We start from the raw sequence: 18610 nt of genomic DNA, 5'->3' as shown, positions 1-18610 counted from the left end.
TAGTTTTTTTAGAAAGAAAACAGGAGATAGTTCAGAGGCTGAATTTAGCTGTGAGGAACATTCTCACATCACCAGTGAAGAGATTGGGTGTGGGATTGGAATATGCTGGAGTGCAAGTCAAAAGTTTTTTTTCTGACTTCAGGGTATATCAGAAAAAAGAAGTAATACTACTAAAATACATGTTTGGGTATCTGTAGATACTGTTTTCCAATTCTCTGAGTTTATTTCTAAAATTATTACTGGTATTCTTTTCCAGATGTAGGCTACTTTAGCTTCAGTTATAATCCACATTTTTCTAACTAATGCACTTGAATGATGTGATAGACCAGCTTCAGATTTTTTTTTTACTAATCCTGTTTTACACTGGCACATAAATTGCAGTGGTTGTGATAGAGTGATTCTTGTTGGATGCATATTTTAGGGGAGACATATCACAGGTTTTGGGATACCATTGCTCTCTGTATTTGGATTTTGATCCATCTTATATGATTTCAGATATAAAATATCTATGGGTTGTCCCACTCCTCCCCTTCACCTTGTATCCTTGACATTTTTATAACCCTACATTTATTTTACCAACTGCTGAAATCCCTTATGTGTAGAGAAGTTTCCACTTTAGAACTTTGACCCTTCCTTATTCCCTGGCTCCTCTTTTCCAATTGTCTTTGACCTTAACAAATAAAACCCAAAACCAAACCAAACAAACAAATAAACAAAAAACCCAAACAAAACCCACCAAATCAAAAAAAATTGGTTTAATGTGTTTGGGACATGGCCTAGATTTCCTTTACAAGGTAAATGAAGTGCCATATGGTAATAAAAAAATTTACTGTGTAGATAAATATTTCCCACCTTATATGGCAACTTTGTGTATATTCCTTAAGGTAGCTTCTAGAAATTATAGCTTTCTCAAACTGACTAGTCTGATACAAAGTTGCATTTTTTACCATTTAAGATTTTTTTTGTTGTTGTTTTAGAGTGAGTTGTGTTTTGGTTGGTCCTTTAATATAGATTTCCCCTTATTTTTTCAGATACTTAAAGCTTCAAAAGAAAAGTCCCTACATCAGGAGGACCAGCCCTAACCATACGCTACAAAAGGGGAGCAGATGGTTGTAATAGATCTTATGATGTAATTACCAAGCAGTTCAGGGTTTGGGGAATGAACACTAAGATGTTGTAACTGGGTTTTAGCCAACTGTCATTTTAGTAAGCATTTTTAACATTTGGATGTTTAGTTTACATTCCTGTCTGATATTTTTTTTTTCCCTTGGTCAAGTTTAGTGAATTCATTATTTTTTTCTTCTGTGTTTGTGACAGAGTTGCAACTTTGAGCTGCATTTCATGTACTGTTTAAGCAATTGTTAATATTCTATTTATAACGTAGCAGCAAGTACATTTTTTCAGATTTTAATATATATCTTTTGTTGTGGATTCGTACAGTATGTACAGAGCAGTTTGGTCAAATGAAACATATTATGAATTTTTAAATGTTTTATAACTGCTGATATAGCATACAGACTAATTGCATTTTATTAAAAACACTAATCAGGCACACACTATGCTGTGAAGTTTGACTTATCTCTCTTTGCACTGATGTTATGTCAACAGTTACACTACATGAATTTCAGGTTATTTTTAAAATAGCCTAACAAGATGCAAAATGTGTGTGTTTAATTTATACCAATAAAAGGACAGATTACTAAATTACACTTTTCAAAAACCATTGATGTGTGAATTAGAACTTTTTATTTGTGCCCATTTGATTTATAAAGCAAAACTGTCTGGAGACTACATGATAGTCTGTCAGGATGTTAGTAGAGATTGCAACAAAACTGAGTTGCTGGAATCAGGTTGAATTTAGTAAAATTTTTCTAGTTTGCCTCCCAATATAATGATCTCAAAGCTAGATTTAGTTAGCTTTACATTCAGTAAATTATTTAAAAACTTGAGTATAAATACTTCATTTGCAAATTTTATTAAAAAAAAGGAAAAAAACTTCTGAAATTCAACCTTTGGAAAAGTTTGATGTCAAAATTTAAGACCTACAGTTATAAATACTCTTATAAATGGTACATCTGAAATTTAGACTGTGAGTGATTTAGGATTTTAATATAACAGGTGTGGTTTTTACCTGTTCTGTGCTGCTGTTCCACAATTTTGGAGACATATTTTATTCTTTGGTATTTTGCATGTGTTCCTTTTTGGCTCAGGAATAATTGCTGTGATTTTAGGAAGTTGCCAAGCCTGATACAGGAGCTTAGGAGAAATAAAGTAAGATAAATTTATAAAAAGAAAAGTCAATTTGGTAACCCTAATAGTGGTTGCCTTTGGGTTTACAGGGAGATTTTCAAGTTCTGTAACACTGTTTTGAAGTCAGGTTTCTAGATGCTTAACTTCATAGTGAAAGGGGCATCATATATGCTTGCCTTTTTTTTGGTATTGGGATTTCGGTGAGACTCCACGTGAGTGTTGCATCTGATCAACAAATACAGATGTCCCAAAGTGATTTCTTTAGACTTTTCAGGAAAGCAATAATACTCTTAGACTGTGATGTGTTTTGGGATGGGATGTTGTAGTAAAATTACCTGTGATTGTGAATTGCAGAGCAATAATTTTTACAAAGCCATATTTTGTGAGGAATCTTGGTAATAATTTTAGAATGGTGAATGGAGGACTTTTTATATACCAGTGACAGTCTATTTGTAGAATTATGGGACTGTGAGAGTATATTATGCTGTGATCAAATTTTAAGTATTTTGTAACTGGGTATGTGATTTTACGTGCTTCATGTTTACAAAAATATGCCAAGCTGAGCAAGGTCAAGTGGACTATTGAAAAATGTATATTTAATCCATTTTATTGTTTGACTGCAATAAAACACAGAAGAATATCTTTGTCTTTCTAGTGTCATTATTTATTCCTAAATGTGGTAGATATTAACTATAGGGATAATTGACTCATCCACTAATTAATATTATTTTTTAAATTATAAATTTGAATATTTAAAAATATATTTGAAAACATTATTTGCAAGGAGGAGGAAATATAGCAAGTAAAATTAATTTTATTTCTGACTGCTGTTATGTGAAGGAAACAGACAGTACTCTAAGGTCTGTGTCTTCTATAATTGCATTCTGTTGACCCTTTAGGAGCATTAACATTCCGTGACCAGTTTGGCCTGAATTTTTCCCATGATACATAATTTCTGTTTGTAACTTAAAATGGATGCGATAGCATTCTTTAACAAACACAAATGTCTGGGGAAAGTGTGATATCTACCTTTCATACAGAATGTTATGGTTATGGTCCATAGTTAGATTAGAAACCTAGTAAGGTCTGCACAGTTCTCTGTTTGAAAGCAAAAGTATTCCTTCAACCTTTTCAGTTTTCAAAGACCTCCATAGCTTTAATAATCCAATGTTTCTGAATGTTAGTCTAAGAAAATGTCAAGAGACTACATTTTTCTTATATTTTCACATTACTACATTGCCTCTTATTATATTTCAGTGAATCTATGAAATCTTGGATTCAGTTGCTTTTTTTGGAAATCAAAGGAAGAAATACAAATTAGCAAAGAGTAGGATGCTAAAGTTGTATTTTAATACCAACAATTTACTACAATTTAAGTGACTTTTTAACATTCTCTGTAATTGAAAAGATATCATATCATGGCACTTCTGTCTAAGGCATAAAGAAAATAGCTAAGATTTGATATAGGAAAGATACTGAAAAATTTAATGTTTTTACTGAATATCATTTGTAATTTTACATGTTTCAGAAGTTATGTGTATGTAAATAAATTGTATCGTACACTTATAGTGTTGATTGAGATTCATGTAAAATCTGCAACGTCTGAAATACATTTTTAATTGTGACTTGGGTCATTGTCACATGCAGCCACAAACATTTAGATGTATTGTAATATGAAAAATAAATTTATTTTTCATCGTAGAAACCTTCTTGGGAATACCTGGTGCATTTGTTACACAGTGATAGCAGTCCTAGCCTGTACAGCTTAGCTAAAGCTGTTTTGTCTGTGATTTTGATCTAGGTTTGTTTTGCTGGAAATGGAGAAATTGAGTAAAAGATGAAAGGGGTTTGAAGAGCTAAGATTTTGTTTGTTTGTTTGTTTGAGCTACAATTGATTTTAGTTGATGACAAAATAGTCTTAAAATTTATTATCATATCCCTATCTTTGAGACGGCACATTTTTAAGCCTTTGTCAGAATAGCATATTTAAAACCTTTTGCACCATCGAAGTATCCTAGGGATCAGTGTGGAGGGAAAAAGTAATATGTGCTGAATATGTTGCTGAAGTGAATTCTTAGTTAAGTGTGGTGAGAGCTGAGAGAAACAAGATCTTCCGAGCTAACATGATCAAGTTGTGATGAATTTCAGAAGCAGCTACCTAGAAGGAGAAGCTGGAGTATTAAAAGATCATTGGAGAGGCTTTGGTAAAATCAATGGCAACTAATTTAGCAGAATCCAGACTGAAAAAAAGTCCGAGAGAGAGTTTGGAGAACTGATTCTAGTGCATAAATAGGTATAGAGAACTGTAGGTTGTATGTTGCATGAGTCTCAGTAGTAAAGAAATGTGAAGCCAGACAAGAAACAGGAGGTAGAAGCAGGCTTTAGAGTGATGAGGTTATTACTTATTCTTCCTGTGATGACGAAGTTGCAGAAATAACATGAATGTCCAGGATGTGTGGAAGCAGGTTACTGAGTGACCGAGAATGAAGTAGAGAGAAGAGGTGAGGTGAGAATATCGGTGTTGCTGATAAGGAAGAAGATACAGGGAAAATGGATGGCTAAGTAGCATGCTGTATCACGGTAATGTGAGCTGATTAAAACAATAGAAATATGAGTATATAAACTGTTCTGTGTAAAAGCTATAAACTGTTATCTCATCTGGACCTGCATTACTGCTCTTTTTAAAATGCAGTGTTTCTGATGATGTACAGATATACACGACCATTTTCTTTATTGTGTGTTATGCACAAAAAAATAGAAAAGTCAGTGTTTTAGGAAGTACTGCATAACACTTCCATTAATATACTCTTATAGTAATAATTATCCCTTAGTATGTAATTGACTCTATACATCTTTTGTAATTTCTTTCTATTTAATTGACAATCTAGATTTCATGATGTAATTTAAGGGGTGAATGACTTTCAGCGTGACGATATTTATTTAATTTACCATATCATAATCAAGTTCATGGTCATTCTGTCTTGTGCTGAATGTAAATCAGAGTTGTAGTGGTTGTAGTGTCCATACTCTCAGTAGCAGAAGTTGTCAATCTGTAGTAAAGGGTGAAATTAGAATGTTAAATAATTTGATTTCAAGTATGTGCATAATCCAGTTTCTCCATGAAAAAATGAAATGTTTTCCAGCATTTTAAATGGTGTATTTTATTCACACTATAATGCTTCTGAGCAATCAGTCTGAAAAACAGTGAAGACTGAATATGCTGACAAGGTGTCTCTAAATGACTTGGAAATTTAAGAAAATTATTTTTTTTATATATGTATATATATATATATATATATACCTCAAAATTAAACAGTATATATTTGAGAGGAAAATAACTAACTAAAAAGCCAACTGACCTCCCTGTTTAGTGTTCTCTAAGTTTATTAGAATGAAATATTGGAAGCTTGCTGGGACAAAATTGGAAACAGAATAAGAGTGTTGTAATTGTGAAGCAAGATGCTCTATATGTTATAGAGTAAGGCAGGATCAAATAGTGTTTAGAGGAGGGAAAAAGATGTTTATGTATCTATTACCTTCATGATACACACATACGTGATTTGGGTACAGGATGTAGTCTGTCTTTGCTACGGGCTGTCTTAACTGTCTTAACATTTACCTGTGCAGTCAAATGTTTACAGAACAGATGTTAAATTATTTTAAAAGTTTAATAAAACAAAAGCTTTCAAGTGCCCAATTGAAAATGAGAGTTTGGTTCCCAATCGATTTTGTTTTTCATATTTTGATCAAATGTATGTATTAAGCTAGTGTTCCCAGTAGTTTTTAATTAGTTAACAGATTTTCTTTCTTGCAATACTGTGAATGTGTATCACCAAAATCTACTAAGTAGCTAGAGAGGAAGTTCTAGGAAATATTTTGTGATCAAAGCGATAATGTAATATTTGAAGAATCTGCAGGGAAAGACCTTAAAGGTAACTATATAGTTCAGAAAGTTATCTATGGTTTCTTTAAAAAATAAAAATGAAGGAAAGAAGTCCTGTTGGCTCAATTATGTTTTGAGTATAAGTTTTAATTTTCTTGTATCTTTTTATCATAAACATAAATTTATTCCAATGAAATTATATTTTTAATATTCCAGGGAAAAGTGAAAAAGAAACCGAACAAGACAAAACAGAAAAAGGTAAGTCTGAAAGTAACAGTCTGTTCTGAAATTTAGAACCATGCTTTCTGGGAAGATTGATTTAAGCCACGTTAAATAGTAATGGTGCTTAGCTGCTGTACATCTGATGTAGATAAACTACAATTGGATAAACATCCAGAGAGCATGTGCTTTTCAAAGTAAACACACAGTTGTTTCCAAGGCTGGCATCAATGTATTCCACTCTTACGTGATCACAGAATAGAACAATAGAATTGTTTAGGTTGGAAAAGACCTTTAAGATCATTGAGTCCAACTGTTAACCTAACACTGAACCATGTTCCCAAGTAACATATCTTTTAAATACCACCATGGCAGCCTGACAAACCTTTCAGTGAAGGAATTTTTCCTGCTATCCAATCTAAACCTCCCCTGGAGCAACTTGAGGCTATTGCCTCTTGTCCTGTCACTTGTTACCTGGGGAAAAGAGACCGATCCCTATCTCACTATAACCTCCTTTCAGGTAGTTGTAGAGATCTTTATGGTCTCCCCACAGCCTCCTTTTTTTTCAGGCTAAGCAATCCCAACTCCCTCAGCTGCTTCTTTATAAGACTTGCACTCCTGACCCATCTTTGTTGTTCTTCTCTGGACATACTCCAGACCTCAATATCTTTCTTGTAGTGACCCAAAACTGAGCACAGGATTCAGATGCAGCCCCATCAGTGCTGAGAACAGGGGGAAATCACTGCTCTAATCCTGCTGGACACACCAGTTCTGATCCAAGCCAGGATGCCATAGGCCTTCTTGTCTACCTGGACATGCTGCTGGCTCATGTTCACCTGGCTGTTGGTTAGTACCCCCAGGTGCTTTTCCAGTGTGCAGCTTTCCAACCACTCTTCTCCAAACCTATAGTGTTGCACTGGGTCATGGGGTGGTTGTGACAACTCCTACTGTTTCAAGAGTAAAATGTGTGTTGTCCCAGTTTAGGATTCTGTAGATCATAGTTTCACCAAGCTCCTCCTACATCTGTGAGCAAGAGTCAACCTGGGCTGCCTGACCCCAGGAGCTGGCTTCAGCACTGCCAACTGTGCTAAGGCTGGAGAGACAGGTGACATTAAAATCAGTCCTTGTCAACTCCATGTTTACCAAATAAGGGTTTCTGTCTAGCTTAGTTTGGGTAGGAAGATGCAGAGGCAGAATTAATGGAAAAGGAAGTCAGGTTTTTGCTAGAGAGCACTGTGAATCTGTTCTCCCTACAATGACATTTGTTCTGGCCTTATGCATTCCCTGTCACTGCATGAAGCTTGCACAGCCTCCTTCACTAGGATCCTGGTTTGTAGCTGACAATGCACAGAAACCTCAGGGCCTGTGCCAAGGGATTCATTGGCTCTTTGTCTTTCCTATTTTTTTCTTTTTCTTTACTGCTCCTTTTTCATTCCTATTTTCATTTTCTTTGTGACAGTTATTTTATATACGAGTACTTAGGAATAATAATTTTATGATCTTCTGGTAAGGTGTCTTGGTTTTGTATATTAGTATTTTAAATGTAAGTTTCTAGGACTGGCAAACTTTAAACTTTATTTAAGTATTATATATGGCAAACTTTATTTAAGTATTATATATGTCACATGGTAGCATTACATATAAAAAGTAAAAAAAACTTGGAAAGCAAGGCAATTACATCAACATTTCTGTTTTTAACAGGATAGATTTAGCAGGAAATACTTTACTGTACTAGGTGTACATACTTGATAGTAGAAAACCCTACCATTATGTACTAGTTTTATGGAACTATTAGAACAATATAATGAAATGACTTACAATAACCATCCACTATACGTAAAAATAGTAGCTTGTGTAAAGGCTAACTTGAGTCTAGCCTTTGAGAAGCCCAAGGACTTAATGGTGAAAGAGAGAGGTAGATGATGGAAATACATGCCAAAATAAAATTATGGTTCTTCAGTTGTTTCTTACGATCAACATCTAACCAACCAACCAGTAATAATTTCATACAGAAAGCCCTGTAGAATACTTTTTACTGCGAGGAAAATTGTTCTGGAATAGCTGCAGCTAAAGATTTATTATAGTCATTAGATTCAAGCTTTATTAGTCCCTAAAATACCTCAGTTTTTATTGTCTGATTACTTCCCCAGATAAGTTGATTATAGTGTTTTGCTTGTTCTACCAGTACAGTTTAGAAAGGTCCTTTAATTATTGTAGTGCTCCTGGCTTTAAATTGTTGAGATGCAGTTACTTGGTTTTATACCTTCTAAGTTATCTTTATGGAAACCCATAAAACAAGTGGATCACTTACACTCTGTATCTCACATAATGAGCTTCCCAAACAACAGGACAATGACAGGAGTTTTTCATCATCATCAAATTCTCATTCAAGCGCCCACTGAGAGGCAGCACAATTTCCAAAACCAATTTGGGTAATGATATGGGACTAGTATGAGGAAGGAGGACAATTACTTGAGCAAATTTTGAATTCCAGGTAAAAGTAATTGGTCTGCTAATATATATATCTGTGTGTGTTTTTCAACCTATAACTAAAACTTTGAAACTTGGATCGGGGAGGTTGGAGTGTTGGGGGTGAAGTGGTGAGGGGAATTAGTAAAAGAGAAGGTCACGAAATTACTTGGAAAACAGCTACAGACCATGATCATTGGTATCTACTTGTCATTGTTCCACACTCAGAAGTTGCCATCCACAAGTTGCCAAGAGCATTATTACTGAATTTGTATCGCAGCAGGAATAGGAGGGTGTTTAGGAAACAAAGCCTGTGGCCCCCCTGGAAATTTCTTCCTTAGTTTTTGACAGTTTAAGATGGAGAACTGACAGGAGGAGCCTTTGCTGGGAGTGACTGAGATTGCATCACACGAGGAGGTTTTTAGTTCAGATTAGCTTTTAGAGATGGCATAATATGAGAAGACATAACTATAGAGTTATAACCTCTACAGGTAAATAGTTATATCTCTTATTAAAACTGTATTTAAGACTTAAGTCATAGAATTATAGAATAGTTTGAATTGAAAGGGACTTTTAAAGGCCATCTAGACCAACCCCTGCAATGAGCAGGGACACCTGCAACCTACCCAGCAGCAGCAAACACAACATATAGTCAATGCAGTAGGATTGTTCCAGAGTACTTTTCAATTTAAAAACCTGGGGTACCGTGTGTCCTCAAGGTGACTGTAAAGACCAGGCTTTATTTTGAATCTTTATGCCTTATGAAGGAGTTAACTAAAAGCCAGAGTCCTAACTCCTGCCTGTTTTACATGCCAGTAGTAGCAGATGTAAGATTGAGGAAGCCACTAGGAATGCTCCCTTAATATGATAATGACAATATGAACAAATTAATGAGTAAATAAAAAAGTCTAATTACAAGAACCAAAGCACTCTCGTGAGGTGGTTTGTTAGATAGGGAGTAGTATCTTTCTATCCTCATGTTTTCTCCCCAAGTCCACAGACAGTTTGTAACGATATTACCTTGCCATTTCCAAGGAACTAGAAATGTCATTAGAAGACATTTTTAACAAGAAATACTTATACTAATATCTAATATGTACTCTCATAATCACAGAGCAGGCTACTACCCCTCTCAATTAACTATAAATCCTGCAACATTACTTTCCAAACATTAAAACAAGACTGTTTATGCTATGTGGAAGGCAATCTTCCTCCCAAAACTCCAAGTTAGACCGTCCAGGCTGTCAGTCATTGCTATCAGTGAACAGAACAGGTTCAAAGTGTCAGCTCCAGTGCAGGAGGTAAGCCTGCCCTCCCACCTCACCACTTTTACTAGGCTCTGAACATAAGAAAGGGAGCAGAGGGCTTAGGAAAAGGAATAATTAGTACTCAGAGCAAAAGAGAGAGGAGGAGAAAAGGGCAGCAAAAATGAGTGAAAAAATGCCTGAGCTAGTTCCAGTTGAGATGTCTTTCTGGACAGCAGCTAACAAGCTCACTGTTTGCAGTGTCCTTCTTCTCAACACAGCATGGCTGTTGTGTCAGAATAAAATCAGAGAACTGTAGAATATCTGCTCCCAACTTTTACAAGGCACAGGAGTGAGAGAAGATTTATGTTACCTGTATGAAAGTGCATAGTAGTTTTTAGAGATAATCACTAATTGTTCTGGGATTTTTAATAGCAGCATGATATTATCTCCCGCTTACTTTGCTCAGGAACAAAACCGTACATGTATTCTTTGATCAGAGGCTCAGAGTATATCAGCAAGGACAGAGCAGTTCATGCTATGTGTTGTGCTAAACCTACCCCATCTTTTAAGTGATCCTTTCAGGAAAAAGAATAGTTTAGAAAATATCTTGACCCACTTAAAAGTAACTTGCTATCTGTTAAAATGCCAAGTGCATGATGTCTCTTTAGGATAAAAAAATCGTGAAAGAATTATGATAGTATTCAATGTTTTTGTCTATTTCTGGCCAATGATATTTACTCTTTTGAGAAATCAGGCTGGTATCTAATCAGGCAGGTCATCAGTGTTTTCTCTTTTAGGAGAATGAGGTTTTCCTTAGCCTGGATGATTGTGTTATATTTCAGATGAAAATGTGAAATGGAGAGATTTCACACATACACCCTTTCCCCCTTCTCTGAAGGCTAGAGAAAATTCATTTACTCCATTATAGAAGTATTATTAGTAGTTATTTGTGTTATTTCTTTGAGTTTTTTCTGTATTGCTTTGGACTTAGGGTGATATGTAATCAATTTTTTTGCTATGTGCAAGTTATCATTTTTTTTTCTTGTTACTTCATGTAATTGGTTCGGATGCACTTTCTGCATTAACATAATTGGCTACTTGGCATTTTGTACCAATTTCAAAGCTCGTGTTCTGCTCAGTTATACAGAACTATACAGACATTTGATTATTTGAGGGCATTTGTCTAGCAATCCTAAAAGAGTTTTAATTCCTTTATTATTATTTCTTCAGGCAACTTCTCACATTAAAAGCTGTCAAGTAGCAGGAAATATAATTCTGTGAATAAATCAACATAGAGTTTGCAAGTTTGTTTTTTTTTTTTTTAATACTGTTTGTCTGGACTGTTCCTTAAGATAAAAAGATAGATCTGCTTCAAATGAAGATACACAGAACTTGATTTTTTAAATGTTATTAGCTTGAGTTTTTTACAGAAAAAGCTAATAACAGCAGTGGTAATTGAGATTGCTTTCTGTCACAACACTGTTTTTAATCACTTATGGCTTCTCTGTTACTGTAGTACTGAGATGAAGTTTTGCATTGGGAAAAGTTTTTGGACTTCAGTTTGCTATTGTAGGACTAGGAGAAATTTTGGTCACTGTGATGACTGGCACAGCAAGCTTCTGTGGGGATTTCTCTGATTATTGAATGAGAGAATGGAAGTTACCTGTGTAAATATAGTATTGTCACTACAGTGCATTGACATATAGAAGTAATTACAGAAATTGTAGAACATAAGACTAGGTGGGACCCTAAAGCTTACTTTGCCTATTTGGTTGACTGAAGGCCTTATCAGCTGTGTGCATTGTTCCTGGCAGATGCTTATACAGCTTGTTCTTACAATTTTTCAGTAATTAGGATTCCACAACTGCCCTTAGCAACCTGTTCCACTGTGCTTGCTCAGAGATAGTAGTTCCAGATGTTCAAGCCAAATTTCCTGCTGTTGCAATTTTAAGCCTTCTATTCCTTATCCTGACTATGATGATACAGAAAATAATTTATTCTTTTCATCTCTATAGCTACTTTTTACAGAGCAGTATGTACCTCTCTTCCACTGGCAAACTCTTTACTACTGCCTTTTTAGTCTTCTTTGTTCTTGCTTATTCAGATGTAAATGTTGCTCTCTTCCCCACCCCAGCAATGAAAGACAAAATATTTCTAAACCGTTCATCAAAAGTAAGTAATTCAATCATGTTTAATCATTTGGTTACTTTTCCTTAATTTTTATGCAGTGCTCTTGTGGTCTGAGGAGTATCTAGCAGTGCATTCAATATTACTCAAAAGGAAGTTCTCTGTCTTTTGTAGAAAAAAAAGATTGTCACTGCTTTTGGTGATGTCAAAGTGTTTTTCAACATAAAACCAAAATATGCCTGGTATTTTAGTTTTCATATGCCAGAACAGGTATATAAAGTAGCTATTTCATCATCTCGTATTGGATGACATGGCAGGCTATTAAGTTTATTGCACATTTAATGTAATACATTATCACCTCCAAAAGATTTTCCTTCTATTTTTTTTTGTTTCTTTTTATTTTCTTCTATATCTTAATAAGGGAGATATGAGATTGCCTGTCATCAGTGGTAATTGTTTCTTCTCCAACACAAGAACTAGCATAGAGCTTCTTATAGGAATATTTCCTAGCTTGCTGCTTTGACAGTGGAAGCCCTTTTCTCTGAAGGAGTCTTAAGGAATACTAAGACAGCAGTCCTAGATACAAAGCCTATCCTTACATCCAAGGCTATTACTGAAAGTCCTCAGTATTCTTCTTGAAATACCATAATATGATACATTAAAAAATTATTACCGTTTTAATACTCAACCTGATTTGGACAACAAACCATCCTAGGAGTTGTGTGATTATGCACAACCTCAGTGACGTGGTGCAATCTGCCATTGAAGAAAAATTACATGTTTTTTCCTCTGAAAACAGATGAGTTAACTTTGTAATGTTGAATTTAATATGTTGGGTCACATCTGCTAAAAGATTATTGCACTAGAAGGAGGAAATGGATAATTTATTAAAATACCCCTGCAGGGAGATAGCAGGCTATCTGGTTAATATAGAGGAATGCTTGATGGTTACACTGAAAGCTCCCTAGTGAATCCTTTAACACAGGAAGGAGTAGAACGGGAGATGAAAATGATTGCTCGTTATATAATGTTTACTGTGTTATATTGGTGCCTAGCAGATGAATAATATTTATGTTAACAGCTCCTTTCCAGCTTTTTATATTGATCTCCCGCTGGTCTAGAGATGATATATAATTGTACTGAAAATAGTCAGATAATACTTCTTTGTAATGGAGGGTGACAAAAAGGTTCTTCCAACACATCACCCAAGTTGGATATGAAGGGAAAGATATTGCATCTTTGTGCCACAGACTTTTAAGATTTTAATTTACTCTTTCTTCATGAACTATTTCTCATCTCCTTGTAAATTCAAATGAACAGCAGAAACAGTGTCCCACAGGCAGTAACAGTTTCTCTGTGCGTGGGAAAGCTGCTTTCCTTTGCCTCAAAGGAACCTTGCTGTTGTTATGCGTACTGAGTTTGGGAAGGACCAAGTGACTCTGTCTTTCCATGAATGCTGAAAGCTAAAAAGCTGACAAATAGCTGTCCTGTCTTACTGAATACACAGTTCATATATGACTCACCAGCCTTAGATAAAGATTTTCATTCATGCCATAAGAACTGCGAATTGACATTTTAGTTGGGGGTTACATTATTTCTCGTGTCTATGTACAGCCTCCTATTTAGAGAACAGAAATGAAACCAGGTGTTTGGTGGTGATGTCCAGCTGGAAGGTTCTCAGGTCATGTACTCAGAGGAACTGACATGCCTCAGTTTGCTCACAACAATGGACAGTTTCACATGGCAGCTAAGAGCTCAATGAACCTAAAAAGTCCTTAGCATCATTTGCTTTCATTGGTTCCTTGGGCTGATGTTTCTGGGTTCATCCACACCTGCTGTTGAGAAAGCTAGGCTTTAGAAATAGCAATGGTTGCTTGGAAAACTGAGTTGGCATATTTTTAGAAAAGAAAAAAGAAAACAAAACAGAGACAAAACCCAACAAGCCTTTTGCATGTTACGAATTATTCTTCTCAGGCCCAGTGATGTTGTGTAAGAAACTTCTGACCATACCTGTTAGTCACTGTGCACTGAAGGTTTGGGGTGGAGAGATCCTTGCTTTTGTGATAGGAGCTGGTTCTGTGAGTTTTACTGGGTTCAAAGGGTGTGAACACTTGGAGGAGAGCCAGTGCTGTGCTCCTTAATCCTTATCATCATTAACTGCATGAAAATGCGGTAAAGACATTCCTTTCCTATTTAATGCATAATATTAAAGTAAGACAGAGCAAGACTGGAATAGGCCACAGATAGGAAAGTATTGCTTTCCGACTTCCTTCCTTCCTTGGGGAAGGAACAACCGACGTTAAAAACATGTGTATAATGAAAAAACACAAAACAAAGCTCCTCTTTGGTCAGTTTAGTTCCATGATAACTACATTCCCTAAACGCATTGTTGTGTGCTTCAGTATAAATGCTTGATTTCAAGTCATGGGTTACAATGAAACCTGAAGTGTTTAGGGGAGCAAAACCAATATATTAAAGTATGTTATGTGGTGGTTCATCCTGAAAAAATTGTAAACTCCTATGTGTCAGATAGTTTTGATGTTTTTTTTCTTCTTAACTTCTTGATATATAATGCAATGAAAGATTATGGTGCCTTCTATTATAAGAAGGATCAACAGGGATATAATAATCCTAATACACTGCTGCTTTAGTACCTTTCCTTTGTAAATATGAATACATTTTTAGATTTAAAGCTTCATACGACTTTTGTGAATAAGTAAATGGAATTTGGTAGGATAGCTTGAATTCTGTTTCCCTCCTGCCTCTGAAAAACAATAGCATCTATTCAGCTGTGCATACACACCAATGCTGCAGAAGGGTTTAAAAAGGTAGTATAAGAAAAACTCTCTCTGCACAGAGCTGTCCGAGTTTGACATTGAATATGACAGTGAAAGTTTCACACCAAAAAGCCCAAAAGTAGTCAAGAATGTTTTATTTTTCATCCCATAAAGAAGCAGCTCAGACTTAGGAGATCCTCTCATGATTGGATGGATTTAGTATTGGTTTAGCATGAACTAAGGCATTGGTCTTTTCTGAGGTTTAACATAGATGACATGATTTGTCTGCCTTAGGCTGTATGTAGGATCAGAGTCTCAGAGACAGTGTCGTTTAAGGAATCACGAGCACAGCTTCCAGTAGTATGTGATGGCTCTTGTAATTCCTGAACAATGCATCTGAGGACTTGGGAAGCAGAATAAAACATAACTAGTTACAATGACTTGTTATCCAAAATACTTACTGTAGCATTGCAGCAGTCTTGTGATGTTAAACTGTAGGATGTTTGAGTTTAGCTTTATGTGTACCAGTTACAACATTCCCTGTTTAAACATATACAAAGAAAGAAATAATTTCATGCTATTAATGACTTATTCTCCATAGAGGGGGAAAAACAGTAATCCCTCATTAAAGCAAAAACATGTGCTACTGATTACATATATGTATAACTAGTAGTTACTGGTATCAGCCAATACATATTTCCCCTACCTGTGTCAGAAAAGTTGGAGTCCTTTGTTCCTAATGAAATGCAAAATCAAAGTTGAGTTGTAGCAAATGCGGAGAAAAGCAGTTACCTGCTGCCGTATCCTTTCAGTAACATATTTGCATTTTTTAACAACTAGTTAAGAGTAGTTTAAGTATTGCATTAAGTATACTTAATGCAACCAAATAGACATTGTTTAAGAGTGAAGTGCTATGAAGTAAATAGCTGTTTAAATTGACACCATTTACTTCCATTTACTTTAAATGCAGTTTACACAATTTACTTCAAGGCTGGTTTGCTACATGCTGCTGCTGCTCTGCTTCTGTGTGATAGCTTATTAAGCTGTAGAAACTTGATCACCTAGAGGTCTTGGTCTGACATTTCAGTGTTGAACTTGAGTTCAACAAGAACTCCCCTCTACTGAGTAACTATGATTTCTGTGAACTCTTCTAATCACAGAATGACAGAATGGGTGAGGTTGGAAGGGACCACACTGGATCATCTGGTCCAACCTCCCTGCTCAAGCAGGGTCGTCCAAAAGCACTTTGCACAGATTTGTATCCAGATGGTTCTTGAATATCTCCAGTGAGGGACACTCTACAACCTCTCTGGGCAGCCTATTCCAGTGCACGGTCACTCACACAGTAAAGAAGTTCTTCCTCATGTTGAGGTGGAACTTCCTGTGCACTACTTTCTGCCATTTGCCTCTTATCCTGTTGTTAGGCACCTCTGAGAAGAGCCTGACTCCATCCTTCTTTGCACCCTCCCTTCAGATACTTGTAGACATTGATTGATGAGATCTCCTCTCAGTCGTCTCTTCTGAAGGCTGAACAGGCTCAGGTCCCTCAGCCTTTCCTTGTAAGAGAGATGCTCCAGTCCCTTAATCATCTTTGTTGCCCTCCACTGGACCTGCTCCGGGAGCTCCACATCTCTCTTGTACTAAGGAGCCCAGAACTGGACACAGCATTTCAGATGCAGCCTCACTAATTGCTCTAGGCAAAGAAGTAGACCTACATAGTCACAATATGTCCTGGTAATCATGTTTTTCATAATACCATATAAATGTGGGAAAATAACAGTTCTCTTTGTTCTTCCACATCAACTGAACCATTTGGAAAAAAAAAATCCTTGACTGTTATGTGATGAAAAATTCTTTATCTAAAACTTGACTGCCAAGTCATTCAATTTGAATGACTGAAGTTTACTTTTCCATATAGGAATTTTTGATTGTAGTACGTAAGAAATCAGTTTCTTTTCAGTGTAATTTGAAACTGCCTTACTTGGAAATCTTGCACTTTACCAGCACATTCCCTAGTTAAGTGTTACTCCAGACAATTGCTGTAAAATGCAAAAGAAGTAATGAACTGTGTGTTTTTTAAATCTTCTAGCTAAAAAGAAGAAACCAAAGCTCTTAAACAAGTTTGATAAGACCATTAAAGCTGAACTAGATGCTGCAGAAAAACTACGTAAAAAAGTAAGTTTGAATGTTTTACTCAGGACTGTAGGCAATGGACAAAAATGATAAAAACTTAGAAAAAGGGAGAATGCCTTTTAGATTATTTTTTGTGAAATTAACTTTTTAAAATTAAATATTCAGTGTGTATTTGTCCTTCAAATTTAACTTCTACTGGGTATTTCATTTAAATTTTAAAGTCATAAGTGTATGTCTGTTCATGTATATTTGCTCACTGTTGACCTTGAAAATATTTAGCTTAAATTTCTGCTTAAATTGATCACATGGAACAGGGTTAGTTCTGTCCTATCACTGTTGCCCATTCGAATTCTGAAGTCAACTCTTAACAGAGAACTTAATATGTGCATATTAATATGGATCTCTCAGTAAGTGTTCATATGCCCTGGGAGTGTTAGGTGCAGATCTTTGAAGTAGGTGTTGTTTCTGTTAGGATTCTGTGTGTGTCCTCTGTGTGTCTCTGCTGCCGTACAGTTGCTTAGAGGACAAAGTAGATGTTCCTGCTTCTCACCAGTGGCAGCAAGACTTCTAACATCAGTCAGTCAGTTCAGGAAGTTCTGAATTTAATAACGTGACTGTGGAAAGCAAACAAACAAAAAAAAACCAACAGAAAGCAAGCTCTTCAGAACCTTTTATAGGTTCCAATTTTGTTCTTTTATTTGAGTATTTCAGAAAATAATACCTTCGCAAAGGTGCGAGATCCCTTTTCCAGAAGCGAGATGAGATAGCAAAGCAAGACTGTGGCTGTTAGAGATGAGATGCCTTAAGTCTTTAGGATGTAAATCTTGTAAAAACTCTGACATGCCTCACTGACAGTCCTAGTGCAGGTTTTTGTTGTACCCTGGCTTTGAGATGGATGAGCAAAGAGATATGCTATTTTCAGTACAGTACAATAAAGACCATTTTAATCACTGCAGATGAAGGATTATTCTTGATTTTCAGTATACTATGCCATTTTGACTTTATACTACCATCTATGTAGCCCTAGAGTTCTGGTAGGTCTGTGATTGGACTGGAGGGCTATTAGAGAGTACTGACCTCATGCTGCCACTGCTGTTCATCACTAGAAGCCTTCTTTACATGTTAGAATACAAAACCAAAAGGAATTTTCATGCTTCTTGTTACTTAAGCAATTGGTTAATCAGAGAAAGGCATAGCAGAAATTTTTGCTGAGCCTATAGGGTCAGGTTGCTGACTCTCTTTTCATGCCTGTGTCTCTTGGTAAGTTACAGATAGAAATGTGTGTCATGTAGGAATCAGGATAAATTTAGTAATAAATCAGACGTGTAATATTTGAAGATAACAAGGCAGTTGTGTGTAATAGCCCACTCATATATGTAAAGCTGTAAGAACTGGAAGCTGCAGCAAGGTCTGTTGCCAAATATTGCCAAGCAGTGCTTAGCACCTGTTTAGCAGTGTGGCTGGTTCTTCTTGACTTCCATCCATACTTGCTGTTCAACATCCAT

The 18610-nt window shown here is 35.8% G+C and overlaps 1 protein-coding gene across 14 annotated transcripts in view; it reads left to right on the top strand.

Moving 5' to 3' along the window:
• ASPH (aspartate beta-hydroxylase) overlaps positions 1-18610 on the top strand; it is a 109879-nt gene that overhangs the window by 54659 nt on the left and 36610 nt on the right. For all 14 annotated transcript variants that reach the window (XM_051770950.1, XM_051771002.1, XM_051770967.1 and 11 more), the window contains 2 exons: positions 6350-6391; positions 17062-17147. In XM_051770950.1, coding sequence (XP_051626910.1) covers positions 6350-6391; positions 17062-17147 — 128 coding nt within the window. The remainder of the gene's footprint in view (positions 1-6349; positions 6392-17061; positions 17148-18610) is intronic.

The sequence above is a fragment of the Manacus candei genome, unplaced genomic scaffold (genome assembly GCF_025592945.1).
Source record: "Manacus candei isolate 608988 ecotype Guabito, Panama unplaced genomic scaffold, ASM2559294v1 h1tg000008l, whole genome shotgun sequence".
Classification (NCBI taxonomy): Eukaryota; Metazoa; Chordata; class Aves; order Passeriformes; family Pipridae; genus Manacus; species Manacus candei.
The sequence above is the reverse complement of the archived record's forward strand: the minus strand, read 5'-3'. Positions and strand labels throughout refer to the sequence as shown.